Source organism: Penicillium angulare, assembly GCF_028827245.1.
Source record: "Penicillium angulare strain IBT 27051 chromosome Unknown utg000002l_segment0_segment0, whole genome shotgun sequence".
Classification (NCBI taxonomy): Eukaryota; Fungi; Ascomycota; class Eurotiomycetes; order Eurotiales; family Aspergillaceae; genus Penicillium; species Penicillium angulare.
Window position 1 is genome coordinate 1,459,583 of NW_026623161.1, and position 16,213 is coordinate 1,475,795.

Sequence of the window (16,213 nt, forward strand, 5' to 3'; positions counted from 1 at the left end):
CCCTCCCAGACCCGTTTTCCATCAAGAAATATAATCTTTTCCCCTCATACTTAAGCGGTGCAACCCTGGAAGGAAGAATCCAGGGTCTTTTACGCTCACTAGTTCCAGGGTCCTGCGAGGCTGTAAACAAAGCTCCGGCTATGATACTGCGCCCTCTTCTCAGTGCTGATCCATGACTGGCTGCTTCCGACCCTCTACACCACAAATCTTCTCGCTAGCGGGCAGATCTTCATTAAAGGCTAAATATGTAAAAGAATCTTTGCACAATACTTAATACTCTTTCAGGTAAAAAAGCTACAAGCGCTCTAAAAAAAAGAGTGTGGATACGCCGCGCCGGCATGATGACGCGTCTTCGTCATTCAAACAGCCCTAACGCCATTAGAGATAACGACATCTCTTGGCTCTCCATACGCGCGGCCATATGCGTCCTCGGCCCTCTTAACCTGATTTAGTTAATCTTTCTCCGGGCTAGATAAAAGAATGAAAATCCCCTCTTTACTTTACTCTCATCAATATTGAATCTTCTTCATCTCAATCCTCAAGGGGAAATACAGCATTTACTCTCCTCGAAATGCGGCCCCACACCACCTTATTTACGGCCTGTTCCTTGGCCTTATCAGCAGCGGCTGGTACTACTAGCGTTGATCCCACGACGAAAAATGCCAACCATATCTTCAACGTCATTCACGATTCCATGCGACAATGGGGATCCTCATTACATCATAACGGCGTCTCCTTTTTCCTTGCTGTTGTTCCAGCGGGCACACAACTTTATCACGGTACTTCTTTGTCTTCACCTGTGAACGGGACGGAGTGGTTAGCCTTTGAGCCGGAACATTCGTTGGTGTTTGCTCGACCGCATCGAGGACCGCCTTCTCGTCAACCTGATGAAGGGGAAGATGGAGGGGAGGGACGTCATGAGGATCTTCGCCGCGACCGTCATAATCGTCGTGATGATAAATCAGATGAAGACGCAAAGGGGTATTTGCATACATATGCGGCTGCTAAGCATCTCCGTCTGTTATACATTGACGGTATGTCAGCTGCGAAGACAGATAAGGGAACTCTCGACTCGCAGGATGCGCTCCTGTTCGACAACACCATTGATATGAACCAAGATGGCAAGCCTGGCGGACCGCTTGGGGAGAGGGAGCGAGCGATAAGGGCATGTGAAATGGCTAAGGACGAATTCGCCGATCGAATCGATGGAATTCTGCGCATGGAAGCTGGATTCGAAATTATCCTGTGTGATTTCGAACGTGATTTGGTGAACGTCGAAATTGTCGAGGTTGCTTCTCAGTCTCGCGAACCGGGTAACGAACAAGGGGATGGAAAACAACGAAAGGGTCCCGGTGGTCCTGGTGGCCCTGGTGGCCCTGGTGGTCCAGATTCTGCTGGATGGGCACGCGCCGTTGCCTCTCGCTACGAAGGCATTGGAGGAGGCCGTGTGAATCTGAACTACGAGCACTTCGTCACAGCCTTCTCATACGACCTTGATCTCTTCCCTGAGGGCTCAGCTCACCCCCGTCTCAACCATCTCGCACACTCAGACCTAGAACGCATTCGCAAAGATATCACCTCGACACTCTTAACCCACGACCCCCGGGAATTCACATGGAACTGGCAAGCAACCACAGACATGATTGTCCTTCGATATAGCGATGAACTCTCCTACCTATCCTCCGACAAAATCGAAACAACCGAACAGCTTAGCAAACACATCAACAAGCTCATGGCACCATTCACCGATTTCCGAGAGCGAAACGCATCTGCCGAGGCAGAGAAATGTGCTTCCCAATTCATCCCATTCACGCTCAAAGATAAACAAGACATTCCTACCCGGGCTGTGCTTGCAGTTGCCCACAGTGTTTGCTCGACTCTTATTGAAGCTGCTGCTGAGCAGGATCTGGTATCCGCTCAGAAGGGTATCAAAAATCTCATGGCATATCTTGATTGGACTACCTGGAAAGAGTGCCGTGGGTGTCAAGACAATGAGATTTGTGCGGTGCCTATCTGGCCTATGGGGAGTATAGAAGATTATGAGCAGCCGCAGTGTAGGGATGCTTCGAATCCATATGGCAATGATGGTGAGAGTTATTGGGGGAGAGAACCTCGCCATTGAGGTCGTACTTTCGCTTTTTTCTTTCTTTTTTTTCTACTTTTTGAACATTCTTTCGGGGCATGGATAGCTAGTTTTCTTTTATTATGATACCTTGTCGTTTAAATTATTTTGCAATGAAGAATATACGAGTCGCACAGCACAAGATACCCAGCTGTGGCTCATCCATACAACATCTATGACTTCAGACAATTACATCTCCTTTAACAATAAATATAACTCCTCTCTCGCCCGCCTATACTTCCATCACCTCGCGGAATCGCTCACGTAGCGGACGTCGCAAGCACGGTGAACCACACTAAGGAAACGGCCGATTCATATATACACGCAGCCAAATAGGCACTATCTTGCGCTCCGATGAGCATTAGAGTATTTCAAGTTTCGACAAAGTGATGGCGATTTCTCGGGGTCAATTGAGTTAGTGATATATATTATACACCGCCGATGGGAATAGCTTAAGCTCCGCCACCACTGCCAGTCGCAAAATCTACTATGTACCACCTGGGCAGCCAATTTCTACAATTTATTTACGATTCAAACACATGCTCTAGGATAAATGGTGCACACATTGTTTTAAACTTTCTTGGAATGAAATGCACGCTTTCAGGTATAATAGGTACAATTGAATAGAGGACGTAAAAGAAAACTGGGAACACCTCATGTTCAGTCGTTGTGGATGCGTTAGCTCGAAAGCCACAAACAGCTCGACTTTCGAGACATATTAACAGAGGGCCCATAGAAGCGAATGATCAAGTCCCTTCGAGGGCAGTCGTCATGTAATGGGAAGCGACATGCTTAGGCGGAGGTCACAACGGTACCGACGGTCTTGGTAAGGTCACCAAGGCCGAGGGTGGAGAGAAGACCACTGACAAGGGAGGTGACCTCACCACCGAGACCCTCAACCTTGACGAGAAGAGCGGAGCCAGTAGAAGTAGCGACACCAATCAGCTGGGTGGGGTTCTCACCGAGCTCCTTGGCCTTGGAGGCGAGGGAGGAGACACCGGGAACCTCAGCGAGGACGGAGCCAGTAACGGAGGAGAGGTCGACGTTGCTCAGGAGACCCTCAGCCTTGACGAGGACGCTCTGGCCGTTAAGGCCGGTCAGAGAGAGGAGGTTGGAGGTGGCATCACGCTTAGCGCTGGAGGCAGCACCCTCGACAGTGGAGACAACAGTACCGACGGTCTTGGTGAGGTCACCGAGGCCAAGAGTAGACAGAAGACCGCCGAGAACCTCAGTGAGCTCACCACCGAGACCCTCAACCTTAACGAGAAGAGCGGAGCCAGTAGAAGTAGCGACACCAATCAGCTGGGTGGGGTTCTCACCGAGCTCCTTGGCCTTGGAGGCGAGGGAGGAGACACCGGGAACCTCAGCGAGGACGGAGCCAGTAACGGAGGAGAGGTCGACGTTGCTCAGGAGACCCTCAGCCTTGACGAGGACGTTCTGGCCGTTAAGGCCGGTCAGAGAGAGGAGGTTGGAGGTGGCATCACGCTTAGCGCTGGTGGCAGCACCCTCAACGGTGCCGACAACGGTGCCGACAACGGTGCTGACTTCGCCGAGACCAAGGGAGCTGAGGAGACCCTCAACAGTGCCGTCAAGCTCAACGAGACCGAACTCAGTTCCGCTAAGAGCAACGGTGATCAGGCCAGTGGCACCGCTGGGGGAGACAAGGTCCTTAGCGTTGGAAGCGGTGTCAACGATGGTGCCAACGGGGCTGGCGACAGATCCCAGACCAGAGCCAGTGAGAAGGCCAGCAGCCTTCTGTGTGAGCTCAACAAGCATCTTCTGGTTGGTGACACCGTGGGTAACGGTCAGGACGCTGTGGACCTCGCTGGCGACACCGCTGGTGCTGGACAGGGTGGAGGAGAGGACGTTGCTGGGGGTAGGCAGAGCAGTGGCAAGGGCTGCCATCATGGCAGAGATAGCAAAAGTGGCCTTCATTTTGATTGTAAGGAGTGACTGTGCTTGAAAAAGCGGTAATGAATGGACGGTATGAACCGGAAAAAAAGATTGACTGGAGTAAAGAACGAGATGCAAAAGCTTCTTGGGTTAAGGAAAGAGAATATGAAAGTCAATCAAGGTGTGCTGCTCTTTATACATCGCCATCACTTTCAGGGGAAATGAACTCTATCCCCCATCCATTGTCCACGGGCCTGACGTCGAGGAAGATAGTATGGTCTCCACCTCAGAATGGAGTACTCCATACACAGCCATCCATAGCCATCCAAGATGGCGGTAACCTCGAGAGTTCCAAATCAAGTTCCAATCAGGAATGGCCCTTTAATAGGGGATCCTATAAAATCAAAGAAGAGTTGCCCCACAAAGTGAGGCTAGTGGATTAAATCCCAGTTAATAGCGGAATTGAGACTCGCGGACGAGCCTGAACCCACAGTAAACTTCGAAGGAAGCCCATCATCATTAACCACTCCGCAGATCTACCTCACTGCTCCGCTCGGGGTCTGAAAGTTTGGGGGCATTTAAGTCGTTTATGGAGAAGGGATACGCCATGCGACGAATCACCGACTTCACGACTCCTTGACTCAGATTTGACCGCTTGGGCACCAAGATCCATGATAATGGTATATCCGTTATGCACTGTACGAAAGGAATCAGGGTCCAAAGGTACTTCAAACATACAGGAACGATATGTGCCACATGGTTCCCATCCAAATGCCGCACTGGGACGGTAATTTGACTCTTTTAGGCCCAAGCACACCATCCCACTGGGTTGATAAAGGCTGCAAGCCGTTTGACTGAGAGATCGACATTGGTACCTTCCTGGCCCCGCAAAAATGCACCAATAGTGTGCGGTCCTAAATGCTCAGGCGCAGACGATCTGCGGTACTGTTTACCCCAAGTAAGCTTGGCGGAAGCGTTGACCCCACAACCCGGGAAACATGAATGATGATTGCAATCAAAGTCTTTGGTTGCTAGTGAAAACTAATGTTGCTAACAACAAATAGTGCCGGACAGCGGGCCACGGTGCGTTTTTCCCGGAGTGGAGTGGATCCGCCCTACGTATTATATCCTCCCAAGTTCAAGCCCATAACCCGCCCATTGATGGCAGGATTCAGGGATTCAATCTTTGAGAGCTATTGCATCATCGATTTTTCTTCGAGGGATCTCCAATACACTAAGTATTTGCCCCAAAGATGTGGTTCATTCGACCCCCTCCACCCTCCCCGTTAGCGCAATTTTGGTTCATGAGATGTATCGATAAGTCGTTCAGGGGCTCTTGGCGGTGTGTACCTGAATGCGCCACAGCGGATAAACAGACGTCAGGCTCATTCGAAACATGAACAGGAGGTGGTGACAACCTTCTGCCGACAGGTGGAGAGCGGCAGGAACCCCCCTGAAAATCACTGGGTTTCTATTGCTGTGATGTGAATAAGCTCCGCTAATTCCTGTCAAAACCCAAATTCTGCCTAATAAAGAAACTTTACTATGGAAGTTTATAGGTGCGGGGGTTGAAATCAAACTTGGGAAGTTTCTACAGAAGGAAATACGACGTGTGGCTATGCCTGCCTTCTATGGACGAACAACCTGTGGGAGATACCTGCCGTTCACGGGTGTAGTATGAATTTCGGAGTGCCCCGTTGTTACAGGGTAGACATAAAATATCTTTAATGGACCCTGATTAATTACAAAAGTCCAGTTTCTGCAAACAGAAATTCAAAAAATTATTTACTTGCGTTCAAAGTTCTCTAGACCAGCCCAGGGGGGTAATCATTCGACAATCTCAGCTAAAGCGCCAAGCTTTGAAGCGCGCCTTGTTTTTGCTTCTTTATCTCTACAGACCTTCAATTCGACCTCGGCACGTGTGAATTTCTCATATGGCTCAAGATCCCTTAGTCTCTTAGCGCCAGGCATTATTCCAGCCTGCCTGTTCAACAACAAAGGCGAGGGCCAGCTCGGTGAACCGTGCCATGTGCTACCATTATGTTTAGCTAATGGTGGCTCAGTCAGGGGGTAAAATAACTCACATCCACAGAGAAATAGCCTGTTTCATCATCAACCCACATGGTGTCGTGGGACCCATGGACATACGGATCATACTCACCTGGGAAGTTGCCTCCAGCTAGGGGGTTTCCCTCCGACGCAAACGCAGCCGGGTAGTTTAGCTGCGTGTACGACATGTAATCAGAGCCAGCGGATCTGTTCCGTCAGTATACCCTGCATGCACAAAAAGATCCATTTTGTCGACCAACTTACGGTCCAAGGTCATAGACTTTAGCGGGAATCGAGATGTATTTTTCACTCAGATTCACCGTCCAATTCGTGAGGGCCTCATCAGCTTGAGTGGAGATGAAGCCGATAGTCTCGGTTGCGTTGCGGCTAATGTAGGCAGTCATATCCTATGAATAGTAAAACCCCTGCGTCAGCACTCTCGCGGCCAGCGGAGTCAGTGGACCCACAAAATGAGGAAGCGGTGCTACTATACTTACAAACTCCATCATAGCTCCAATTCGAGCCCCCTGCTCTTTCTTGTAACGAGCAATCGGCTGGCTGCCGAGCAAGCCGCCTTCTTCCGCGGCATACCAGTGGAACTCAACTGGGCCATTCAAGGGGGTGTATCCGCTCTCGGCCAGAATGCGGAAAGCTTCCAGAATACTCACTGTACCGGAGCAATCATCATCCGCACCGGGAGCCGGCAGCAGAGGGAAGAGATAGTTGGCGGAGTCTTGATGCGCTCCGAGAATCGTCAGTGGGGCCGAAGCATTGCGGACCTTGGGCTCAAAACGAGCAATGATAGATGACTGAAGGAAAGGATGGGTAAAGTATTCAAGCGAAATGTGAGTGCGAAATGGAGAGTCGGCGATTATCTTAATTCATATCAATCCGGTCAGCATCTATGTTGTGTCTTTATCGGTTGTTTCAAGACCACTATACCTGCGCAATATGGTTATGTAGCCACACAGAGCTCAATTCGCCATGAATATCTCCAAAGTATCGATTGTAATAGCTTGTCATATGGTGGAGCACACCTTTCATTCGCTCCTGGTCAACTTTGGGGAAAAGCGGCCGAACAAGGCTCTCATGGACCAAAGCAGGAAGATCTATCATATGGCATGTCAAAAAGACGACCCAATGAAGAGTTAGCAAGGAAACACTTACGAGGCTTTCCAGCCGCCATATCGTGGACCTGATCAGCATAGAAATCGGCATGCTCTGTAATATCTACGAATTTCTTGCCCTGTTTACGAAGCCGCAGCTTGTCTCCTTCAGTCATCCATTCTGCCTCTGCTTCACCCCCTACGCGCAAAAGACGTGGTTCGGAGAGAATAGACCGATGATCCGGACGCAAGTGGATCATCGCTGCGACTGGGTCGGAGAAAGCTTCTATCGCGTCAAGAATAGCCTTGTCAACATTGTGCTGGCCTTGCTCGTATTGTCCGCCATGTGGGGCCAGGGCCACTTGCGACTCAGTCGCCTGTGCAATGTGAGAAGTGCCTAGAAGCAGAGCCAAAATTGGTTTCAACATTGTGGATATGGCTGAAGAACTAGAATTGAAGATCGATGCAAAAAGAGAGTTGGTAAGTTGCAGCCTTGCTTCGATGTTGATGTGATGTTGTCCGTGCGGAGACCGTCGGTGCGGAGATAAGGTGAATGCGTGATAACCCGAGGAGGATCTTGGCATTCGGCGGGTAGTCAGACTAAGTATAGACGCTTTACCTGATGAGGTAGACTATTTTAGTGATAAATCAAATGCTGGGGCATCTCTTTTATAAGTCGAAGGCTGTATATAACGCAGTATGCTTGTATGTAAAATTAACCCGTTCCGCATTATTCTCTCCAATATAGCCCCGAGTCGTAAGACAGGTCTAAGGAGCGTAAACACAACTGGACCGGCGCGTTTCTCAATAAAGTATATAAAGAAGGCCCACTATCTAAGTGTCGGTACTCATCGGGTTTCCAATCGTCACCTGGAGTCCAGGCTGTCTGTGTTGTCTAACCATCTCGGATAGCTTTCTTTGAAGACCATGGCTAGAGGATGGTTTGAACAAATTTTTTATACGAATCGAGTGAAGGCGATGACTGAGGAACGATGGTTAAATTGAACTCAAACTGATTATTCTCTCTAGCGATTAAATTTGTCTTATATCTCAGTTCGCAGAGTTGCAGCGAACGTTCTGAGCGTTTTTCAATTTTTCCTTCAGAACCTCTTGCTTCTTTGATTGGCCTTTCACTAGGATACCCACCCTGAAATTGATGAAATCAAGTCAATAGTGATGAGGCTGTCTTCGCCAACTTGGTAGCACAAAAGGTATTGTAAAATTTGCTCAGAACGGCATATGGAAAATCATTGCCAATGAGGCCATATGACTCATGATGCACTTTCAAGGTTTCTTCATGTAAACGGACCCAAACAGAGCCCCTTCAGCGTTCTGGCCATCTGCCACCAAGCATATATTTTAAGTGGAGTGCTAGTAGGAGTAAACATATTGAGCGCTGTTTTGGCAGAGCTCGGCGCATGCTTCAAGTTGGGCGGAGCGGAAGGGTTGGAGCTCCATGGTGGAGTTTTTGACATATTGTAGATGGTTTTACAATTGACGTGGCAAGATGGACTATTCAAGCTACTCTTGGAGACCTACGTCATCAAACATGAATTAGACGATGTTTCTACAATCTATTTTACCTTGCAGTCTCCAAATTCTGCAATGTATGTGCCATAATTGCAATAAGGGCCACTCTCTTCCAACAGAAAATCGAACATAATATATACTACTACCTAGTGTTTCCATCCCTTTCCAGCGTAGAACGAATATTGTGCCAGGACCAGATTTAGATCGCTAGCTTTAATAAGTAGTAATAATCTTCCCCAAAAGTATGGGATCTATCATTGAAAATTATATGTTAAGGTTTGCTATCCAACGTGAGCGTTTAGGGTATCCAATGAGAATACTAGGAGCTTCGTGCCCAGTGCCGCATGATTATCGAAGATTTTACAGATTATCAGACAGTCGAAGTCTGTTTATATTTTTACAAGTTGCCGTGAGTAGAGAGCGTATCTCCATGTGACTTAGCATGTCACCTACTGCCCTATAAATATCGAGTTTATGCCCCCTCCTTCCACTTTCCCTTCCACCCATCTGAGCACTCTTACTCTTTAACCTCAAGACAATCAAATCCTATGAGCCTTTTGAATTCGCAGAAACATTTGAACCAATACTCCTACCAAAGCACCAAGGTAACAAGCAAGAGGTAAGTGGAGCAGAGACAGAAGAACCCAGCCAATGACTCCTTGACCTGCGAATTTCTCTCTCAGGGCGAATGTTCCCCTGGGTCTTGCAACGAACCTCCTACAAGAAGATATTGAAATACTCTTTACGAGTTGAACTGACTGCAGGTATGATAGATCCTGGTACTGAAGCCACCACTTCAGTGAATACATAGCCAGCACTAATCGAAGTACACAATCGAATCCCCCATCAGTCTACCGGTCCTCAAAAACACGACATGACTAGTCAACAGCGCCAAAACTACCGCATGAGCCAAGAAGAAGTTGACTCTATCGTGTCCAGATGGGCAGCGTAAACGGGGCATAATTATCTCCCACGTCCCCTTCCAGAGGAGGTACGTGAAGATATGGAGATCATCAATGATTACACTATCACCGCTACCAGGCTTCAGGGGGCCATTAAACGCCTCAGAGATACCGACACCGAAGCGAGGAAACTGATGCAACAGGCTTGCCAATTAGCCACCCAAGACCCACAGAAAATGGGTCTTTTAGGTGACTACCTCTTTCAGGCCTTTCGTGCCCAGACCGCCTTGAAGAGTTGTGAAACAGGGATCTCGTTCTTGGTTGGATACTCAAGCCTAATTTCGAAGAATCTGGATCAGCAACACCAGTAGAAGAATAGGCCGCGGCGAGGAGAAACTAAATCGGCAAGGCGCGCGGAACCAAACCAAAACCCAAATACGACAGCGAAGAGGATGAGATGGGCAAAATCTCCTAGAATGAAGGCATATCAAAGAAACCAGGGAATGGAAAGAGATTACTGTTGTCGGAATTAAAAACCTTCAAGAGAAATGGGTTTGAAGCTTTGACAGACTCTCTAACTCTTTCAGTTGGGGGGAAGCGAGTTTCCTCTTTCTCTCTTTCTTAGGTTGAGGCATTGGAATATCTTCGCTCATTGAATTAAATAGTAACTTGAAGTTTCAAGTTGATATGAAATCAAATCGAGGTAGCCAAACCAAGAAACTTGAGACAGCGGCCTGCAAGTTTCTAATTCCTAGGCATCTGGATGTGGAGGGTCGAGACTACTCGGGATTAAAAACCTGGTATCTGATGCTAACAGGAAGCCGGAAATGAGAAGGAACCTTTAACTAACTCAAGATTGAAGGTTTTTTCTTTGTCACAAAAACTAGCTTCATCGAAATAAACGAGTCGATGTCTATCTACAGATATAGCTCTATGTCTGGGTAAATCTCAACTTTGGAAAGACGCCCATACACTGGCAGAAGGTAACTTCTTATGAACACTTGGAAGTCTCTGCTTCCCAATCTCCCACCTCCTCCAATATATGCTTGATCTCCTCCCTTATATATGGAATAGTTTCAGATCCCATGAGTAGACGCGTAGGAAGTGGTCTCTCATTTTGTCGCACCACACAATCAAAAAGAACACGAGCACAGTTATCTGGATCACTCCAGGTTGTTTGAGATTGTATATATGCAACTAACTGACTGAACGCCCCGTCTGGGAGGTTATATGCCGCATGTCGAGGCGGCGAGAGGAGGCTTGACTCGGCGAAGTTCGTGCGTACTCCTCCCGGGGAAAGAGTCAAGAAGTTGATGTTCCATTCTGGGCGGACCTCCTTTGAAACGGACTTTGTAAATCCCTCCAAGGCGAATTTACTTTATCCTGTTAGTAGAAAACCCGAAGACGGAATGTTCCATCACGAACCTGGCATGATAGAAAGAATGGCCAGGTGCAGTCAAGAAGCCTCCAACGGAGGATACTTGAACTATTGTACCGCCTCTTCCCTTAGGATTGATTTCTCGAAATACCTTGAGGGCTTGTTGAGTTACGTGGACAGGACCCCAAAAATTGGTCTCTAGTTGGTGGCGAGCATCCGATTCAGTGATTGCCTCCATGTCCCCCATAAGACCATATCCAGCGTTGTTGATGACGACATATATCTCATTGAACTTTGCCAATGCCTCCGTAAAGCCATTCTCAATAGCTTGCTGGGATGTCACATCTAGCTTGATCTTCAGCACGGTAGGACAATCTGGTAGGTATGAGAGCGATGTAATATCTCGAGCGGTGGCCACAATACGATGACCGGCGCTATAAATGGCCCGCGCGAATGCTTTGCCCAAACCGGATGAACAACCAGTCACTTGTCATTTGTTAGCTACTAGTATACTGTGATGCAGAAGACCTGTCATAGAAACCTACCAAACCATACTGTTTGCTCGCCCAAACTTGTGGGGGGAGCCATTTTCACCAGCCGTGTGCAAATTCTTTTCCAAAAATGAAAGTTTTAAAGTAATCCGATTTCCATCATCTATCCCTTTATATATCCTTCTAAAAAGCACCACATCTTCGAAGCTCTCGTATGTAAGCACAGAAAAGGATAGCTACAAAGGCTTATCATTTTGGCATTCAGCCAATAAAAATGAGCGATATAATGCGCTAAACCAAAATTAGAAGGTACACTAACGAGAAAAAGTGGGACTGTGCATCGCTTATTCATGAGGCGTCTCAGTCGCCGAATTCGAGCTCTTCATCTTTTCCATGATCCGAGAGAGTTAGTGCACTTCCTATTCTAGGAGTAATTTTGAGTCCTAAAACATTCGGAAACAATGAGTCACAGGTCTGATCATTCTACTTTTGTTGTATTGACCGGGAATCCTGAACAAGGACACGGCAAGCGACTCAGCCAAATACGCTCACATACTGCCAAAAAGCAGCATCTGCGACGGGCCACCAAAACCTCAAAAAGTCATTTGAAATATGGCATACGGGAAGATACTCTGCCGAAACTTCAAGCGTCATTACAATGTATAGACCAAGGGGTTCATGTTAAAATTGTTTCCCCGCCTTTAACCTCATCACCGACGGGGTATAATAGAATGAAAAATTGTAAGTTGGATGGTCTTCAGATGGAGTATTACAAGGTTGCTAATTCATCATTTTGTCTCCAAGTTATGCATCAATACGTACTTTATAGCCACCATGTGCATCCATTTTTCTCAACGGTGATACGAGCCGCTGTTTCTCATCCAGTGCTTATGAGCTCCAAGATATTAAACGCCTCGGCCTGGGATGATCTTAGCACCCACGGCAAAATCAGTGATATGACATTACAACAGTGCAATACCACACGGATCTTATTGTCCCGAGCCTTGCAGAGCGGGAAAGATTCCCTCAGCGACGCGAACATTGCCAGTATGATAGCACTTCTGCTCTTCGACGTCAGTATCCACTGCCTTTTGATTAGCTTGAGTTAGGCTAACGGGTGGTCTCTATAGATTGTCGCGGACGATCAAAGGCTTTTCCAGTCAGATGAGCAAGGACTACAGCTTCTAGTAAATGCTCGAGGGGGAATTCAATATCTTGGATTCCAAGGTCACTTGAAAAATAGCGTCTTACTGTGAGTACGCATTAGATACATTTCTGTTTTCGATAAATCACCCTGACAATTACTCAAAAGTATTGAGGAGATGAAACATGCTTTCAGGGCTTCAAAGACGCGAGTCTTTTCACTAACTGCGAATACCCAGCCATGGCCTCTACTTGATATGTCTCTATTCAATTTCAAGACTAAAAATAATGTATCCACATTACAGAGAGATATTACGCCAATTTTCTCTGCTTTAAGTGATCTTTATGCCCTCGTGATGGGATTGAGGGAAGACTATCACTGTTATTCGACCAAATCGGATGGGAATTGCTTGTCCTCCACTGCTCCAATGATTATTAATACACAGTCTCCATTTTCAGCTTTTGACGATGAAGAGTACCCACTTTATGACGCCAGGATATCTGTTCTCCTCCGAGCAATTCAAATCTTGAAATGGTCGAGCGGAATGCCCTCCCATCCTATGGAAGACTTCCACCACGGCTTAAATGATTTGAAAAACTTCTTAATGATGACTGATCTAGTCGGATTCTGGTCAAATTTCTCTGGGGCATTAATTTGGTGTCTTATCATTGGCGTGCGATCATCTCCGGGATCTCTACGTAAATGGTTTATGATGCAAACTGCAAGGGTAACTTGTACGATGACCATGCATTATCCCGGGGCAGTTCTGAGAAGCCTTCGGTTTATTTTGGAGGGGTTGGATGGTGCCGAACGACGAATCTGTGGGGTAGATGAATCACAATGATTATGCGTACATTCAGTAGGGTTATACATTTTCACGGCTCTCATTTCTAGTCCCATGGGCATGGAGGGGACAACTGTTCCCAGCGTGGAGAATCAGCGCTACAGAATTAGAGTGTGGCGAACCCAGAAACCTAGTAATAGGTCGGCAGTTCCATTGCAATACAAGAACCAGACTTACTCCGACCAGCTCCGCAGAGTCCGGAGAAAGCGGGATGTGGGGAATGTCTGGGGCTACTAATGGCGGGGCAGACTCCAGAGATTCCAGAGAACCGCTAAGAACACAGGTAATCTTTGTACTGGACTCTGCGTAATGAGATGAGCAAAGATTTGATTATAATTATTTTAGTGTCTATTGTGTTACACTCACTAATATGCGTCTATTCAGTAGGACTGTAGTTTAGCCCTACTTCAGCCCTTTGATGCGGTTAAAATCTCTGACCGCTGATTGGCTGGGGTTGGAAGGCCGAACAATATCACAAATGCCCCAAGTTCTCACACACGCTGCTAATATTTTCTTCCGTGTAGCAATATTGCATAGCCAATGTGTGGCCACGGAAATCCACAGTCGGATAAAGTCCAACCAGGCCCATTCTCAGACGTCCAGTGGCGCGCGCTGTAGCCCACCCACCCATAGAAGGCATGTGGGGAGCTGTGGGAGAAGCGGGAAAAATCTCATCCGCCCTCGTCATGCTGAGGGTGGCCGAATGCGACGGCAAAAGCCCTCGGTGAGAGATTTTTAAATTTAAGACTCGCGTGTCGTCGACATTTACTTTAACTTTTTGCTTTTCTTCCATTTCTCCCAACCTTTTGACTCCCACTGTCTGCCTGCTTTCCTTTCGCAGCTATCTCCGCCACCTCTCCCACTATAACCCACCTTATCTCCGGCACAATGGCGAAGGCTCCTCAAGATTTGCAAATCGCCATTCTGGGCGCTGGCATGGGCGGTCTTACCTGTGCCCTTGCTCTTGCCCAGCGTGGTTTCAAGAACATTGATGTTTATGAAAATGCGCATGACCTTGGCTTCGTTGGCGCTGGTATTCAGCTTGCACCTAACATGGCGCGCGTCCTTGACGGCCTTGGTGTCTGGAAGGGCATTGAAGCCGAGGCTGTGAACATTTTAGATACATCCGTCCGTGGTATGTACAAAACACGAGACCTATCCCACTATCTATTGAAGATTCAACCCTCAAAATGTACCCGCTAACAATTGGTATTGAATAGTTGGCGCTGCTAACAGCGAGCTTGCTCACGTTGATTTGAGATACGTCGAGGAAACATATAAATACCCCCATATGGTCGGTCACCGTGCCTCTTTGGCCAACGGGCTCTACCAAGGCTGCTTGAAAGAGTCTGCTATCAAGTTCCATTTCGCTACCACCGCATCAAACGTCGACTCGTTCGGCCCCCGTCCCTCCTTCACCGCGACACCTCGCGAGGGCGAAGTCGCTTACAAGGTTGAATGCGATGTGCTCCTGGGCGCCGATGGTATTAAGAGTGAAACTCGTGAGGCCATGCTCAAGCGCCTGGGCGTCGAGGTTGGCATTAAAGATACGCAGCAGGCTGCCTACCGTATCATGATTCACAAGGACCAAATTAAGGACGACCCTGAGCTGCTCGCTTTGATTAATAGTAACACTGTGACTCGCTGGATTGGTGAGAAGCGCCATATCATCGCCTACCCTGTTTCCAACAACACCATCTATAACCTCTCTACCGCCCAGCCAGACACCAACTTCGCCGCTGCTACCAACGGCACCTACACTACTAAGGGCTCCAAGAAAGCCATGCTGGAGGTGTACTCCGACTTCTGCCCTATGGTTCAGCGCATGCTCAACCATGTCCCTGAAGGCGAGGTCTGCGAGTGGAAGCTGCGTGTTCACGACCCCATTCCTACCTGGATTTACGATCAAACCGCCCTAGTCGGTGACGCTTGCCACCCTACCCTTCCTCACTTGGCTCAGGGTGCCGCGCAGGCAATTGAGGATGGTGCTGTCATTGCCGTGGCTCTGTCCCGTCTTCCCGACACTACCCCCGAGTCTATTAACAAGGCTCTCCGCGTCTACGAGAAGGTTCGCAAGGTTCGCGCGGAGACACTCGTTGACATTGCCGCTGCCTCTGGACGTGCCTTGCACCTCGGTGATGGTGCGGCTAAGGCAGAGCGTGATCGTCAATTTGCCGAGCTTAAGAACAAGGGTGGCAAGGGCCCTGTACCAGATAGGTGGGCCGATGCTGATACCCAGCGTCAAATCTACGGCTTTGACTGCACCAAGATCACCGAGGATAACTTCACCGAGTACTTCTCTCAGATGTAAGCGGTTTTGTCTATCTTTCTTTCTCTGCATAAACTTTGGCTTGGCTGCTTTGCTATTGGCGCACGTATGTGAAACTATTGAATTTCACTTCTTGAAATGTACATCTTTTTATTTTACTTATGTATTTCAACGATCTTGACAGAAATGAGAATTTATGATGATATGTTCATTCCTCTATGAAAAATTTATGATATATTCCTGTACTAAGAGTTTTTCTCTTTTAGGGGCAGAACACCACGTGAAACTAAGTTAGCATAAATTGCAACGTTGGACGTATAAGTGTATTCGCAAGTACCACGATACATTTACGACATTTTGGTCCGAGGGGCGTGACGCGAATTCTATACGTAAATATTCTGACTATTGTATATAAATTCAAACCGTTATCTGTTGGATTTACAGCTCAGAAGATAAAAAATATTCATAAATTCACGAGTGGACCA

General features: G+C 47.7%; 5 protein-coding genes across 5 annotated transcripts; 2 read left to right on the forward strand and 3 right to left on the reverse strand.

Annotated features, from left to right (window-relative positions):
• Nucleotides 1–571: 571 nt before the first annotated feature.
• Nucleotides 572–2,122, forward strand: N7478_002002 (uncharacterized protein; the record flags this gene model as incomplete). Its single annotated transcript, XM_056918216.1, has 1 exon — nt 572–2,122. One exon carries the CDS (start codon nt 572–574, stop codon nt 2,120–2,122), a length of 1,551 nt encoding a protein of 516 aa, XP_056783827.1.
• A 792-nt stretch (nt 2,123–2,914) lies between these two features.
• Nucleotides 2,915–4,057, reverse strand: N7478_002003 (uncharacterized protein; the record flags this gene model as incomplete). The annotated part of the gene is made up of 1 exon (XM_056918217.1): nt 2,915–4,057. One exon carries the CDS (start codon nt 4,055–4,057, stop codon nt 2,915–2,917), a length of 1,143 nt encoding a protein of 380 aa, XP_056783828.1.
• A 1,915-nt stretch (nt 4,058–5,972) lies between these two features.
• On the reverse strand, nt 5,973–7,598 carry N7478_002004 (peptidase family M28; the record flags this gene model as incomplete). Its single annotated transcript, XM_056918218.1, has 6 exons — nt 5,973–6,047; nt 6,100–6,271; nt 6,329–6,471; nt 6,562–6,939; nt 7,007–7,173; nt 7,232–7,598. The coding sequence occupies 6 exons, from the start codon at nt 7,596–7,598 to the stop codon at nt 5,973–5,975; spliced, it is 1,302 nt and encodes a 433-aa protein (XP_056783829.1).
• Nucleotides 7,599–10,593: 2,995 nt separating this feature from the next.
• N7478_002005 (SDR family oxidoreductase) lies at nt 10,594–11,568 on the reverse strand (the record flags this gene model as incomplete). The annotated part of the gene is made up of 3 exons (XM_056918219.1): nt 10,594–10,978; nt 11,028–11,466; nt 11,526–11,568. 3 exons carry the CDS (start codon nt 11,566–11,568, stop codon nt 10,594–10,596), a joined length of 867 nt encoding a protein of 288 aa, XP_056783830.1.
• A 2,779-nt stretch (nt 11,569–14,347) lies between these two features.
• On the forward strand, nt 14,348–15,770 carry N7478_002006 (putative monooxygenase; the record flags this gene model as incomplete). The annotated part of the gene is made up of 2 exons (XM_056918220.1): nt 14,348–14,594; nt 14,680–15,770. 2 exons carry the CDS (start codon nt 14,348–14,350, stop codon nt 15,768–15,770), a joined length of 1,338 nt encoding a protein of 445 aa, XP_056783831.1.
• Between the last annotated feature and the right edge of the window lie 443 nt (nt 15,771–16,213).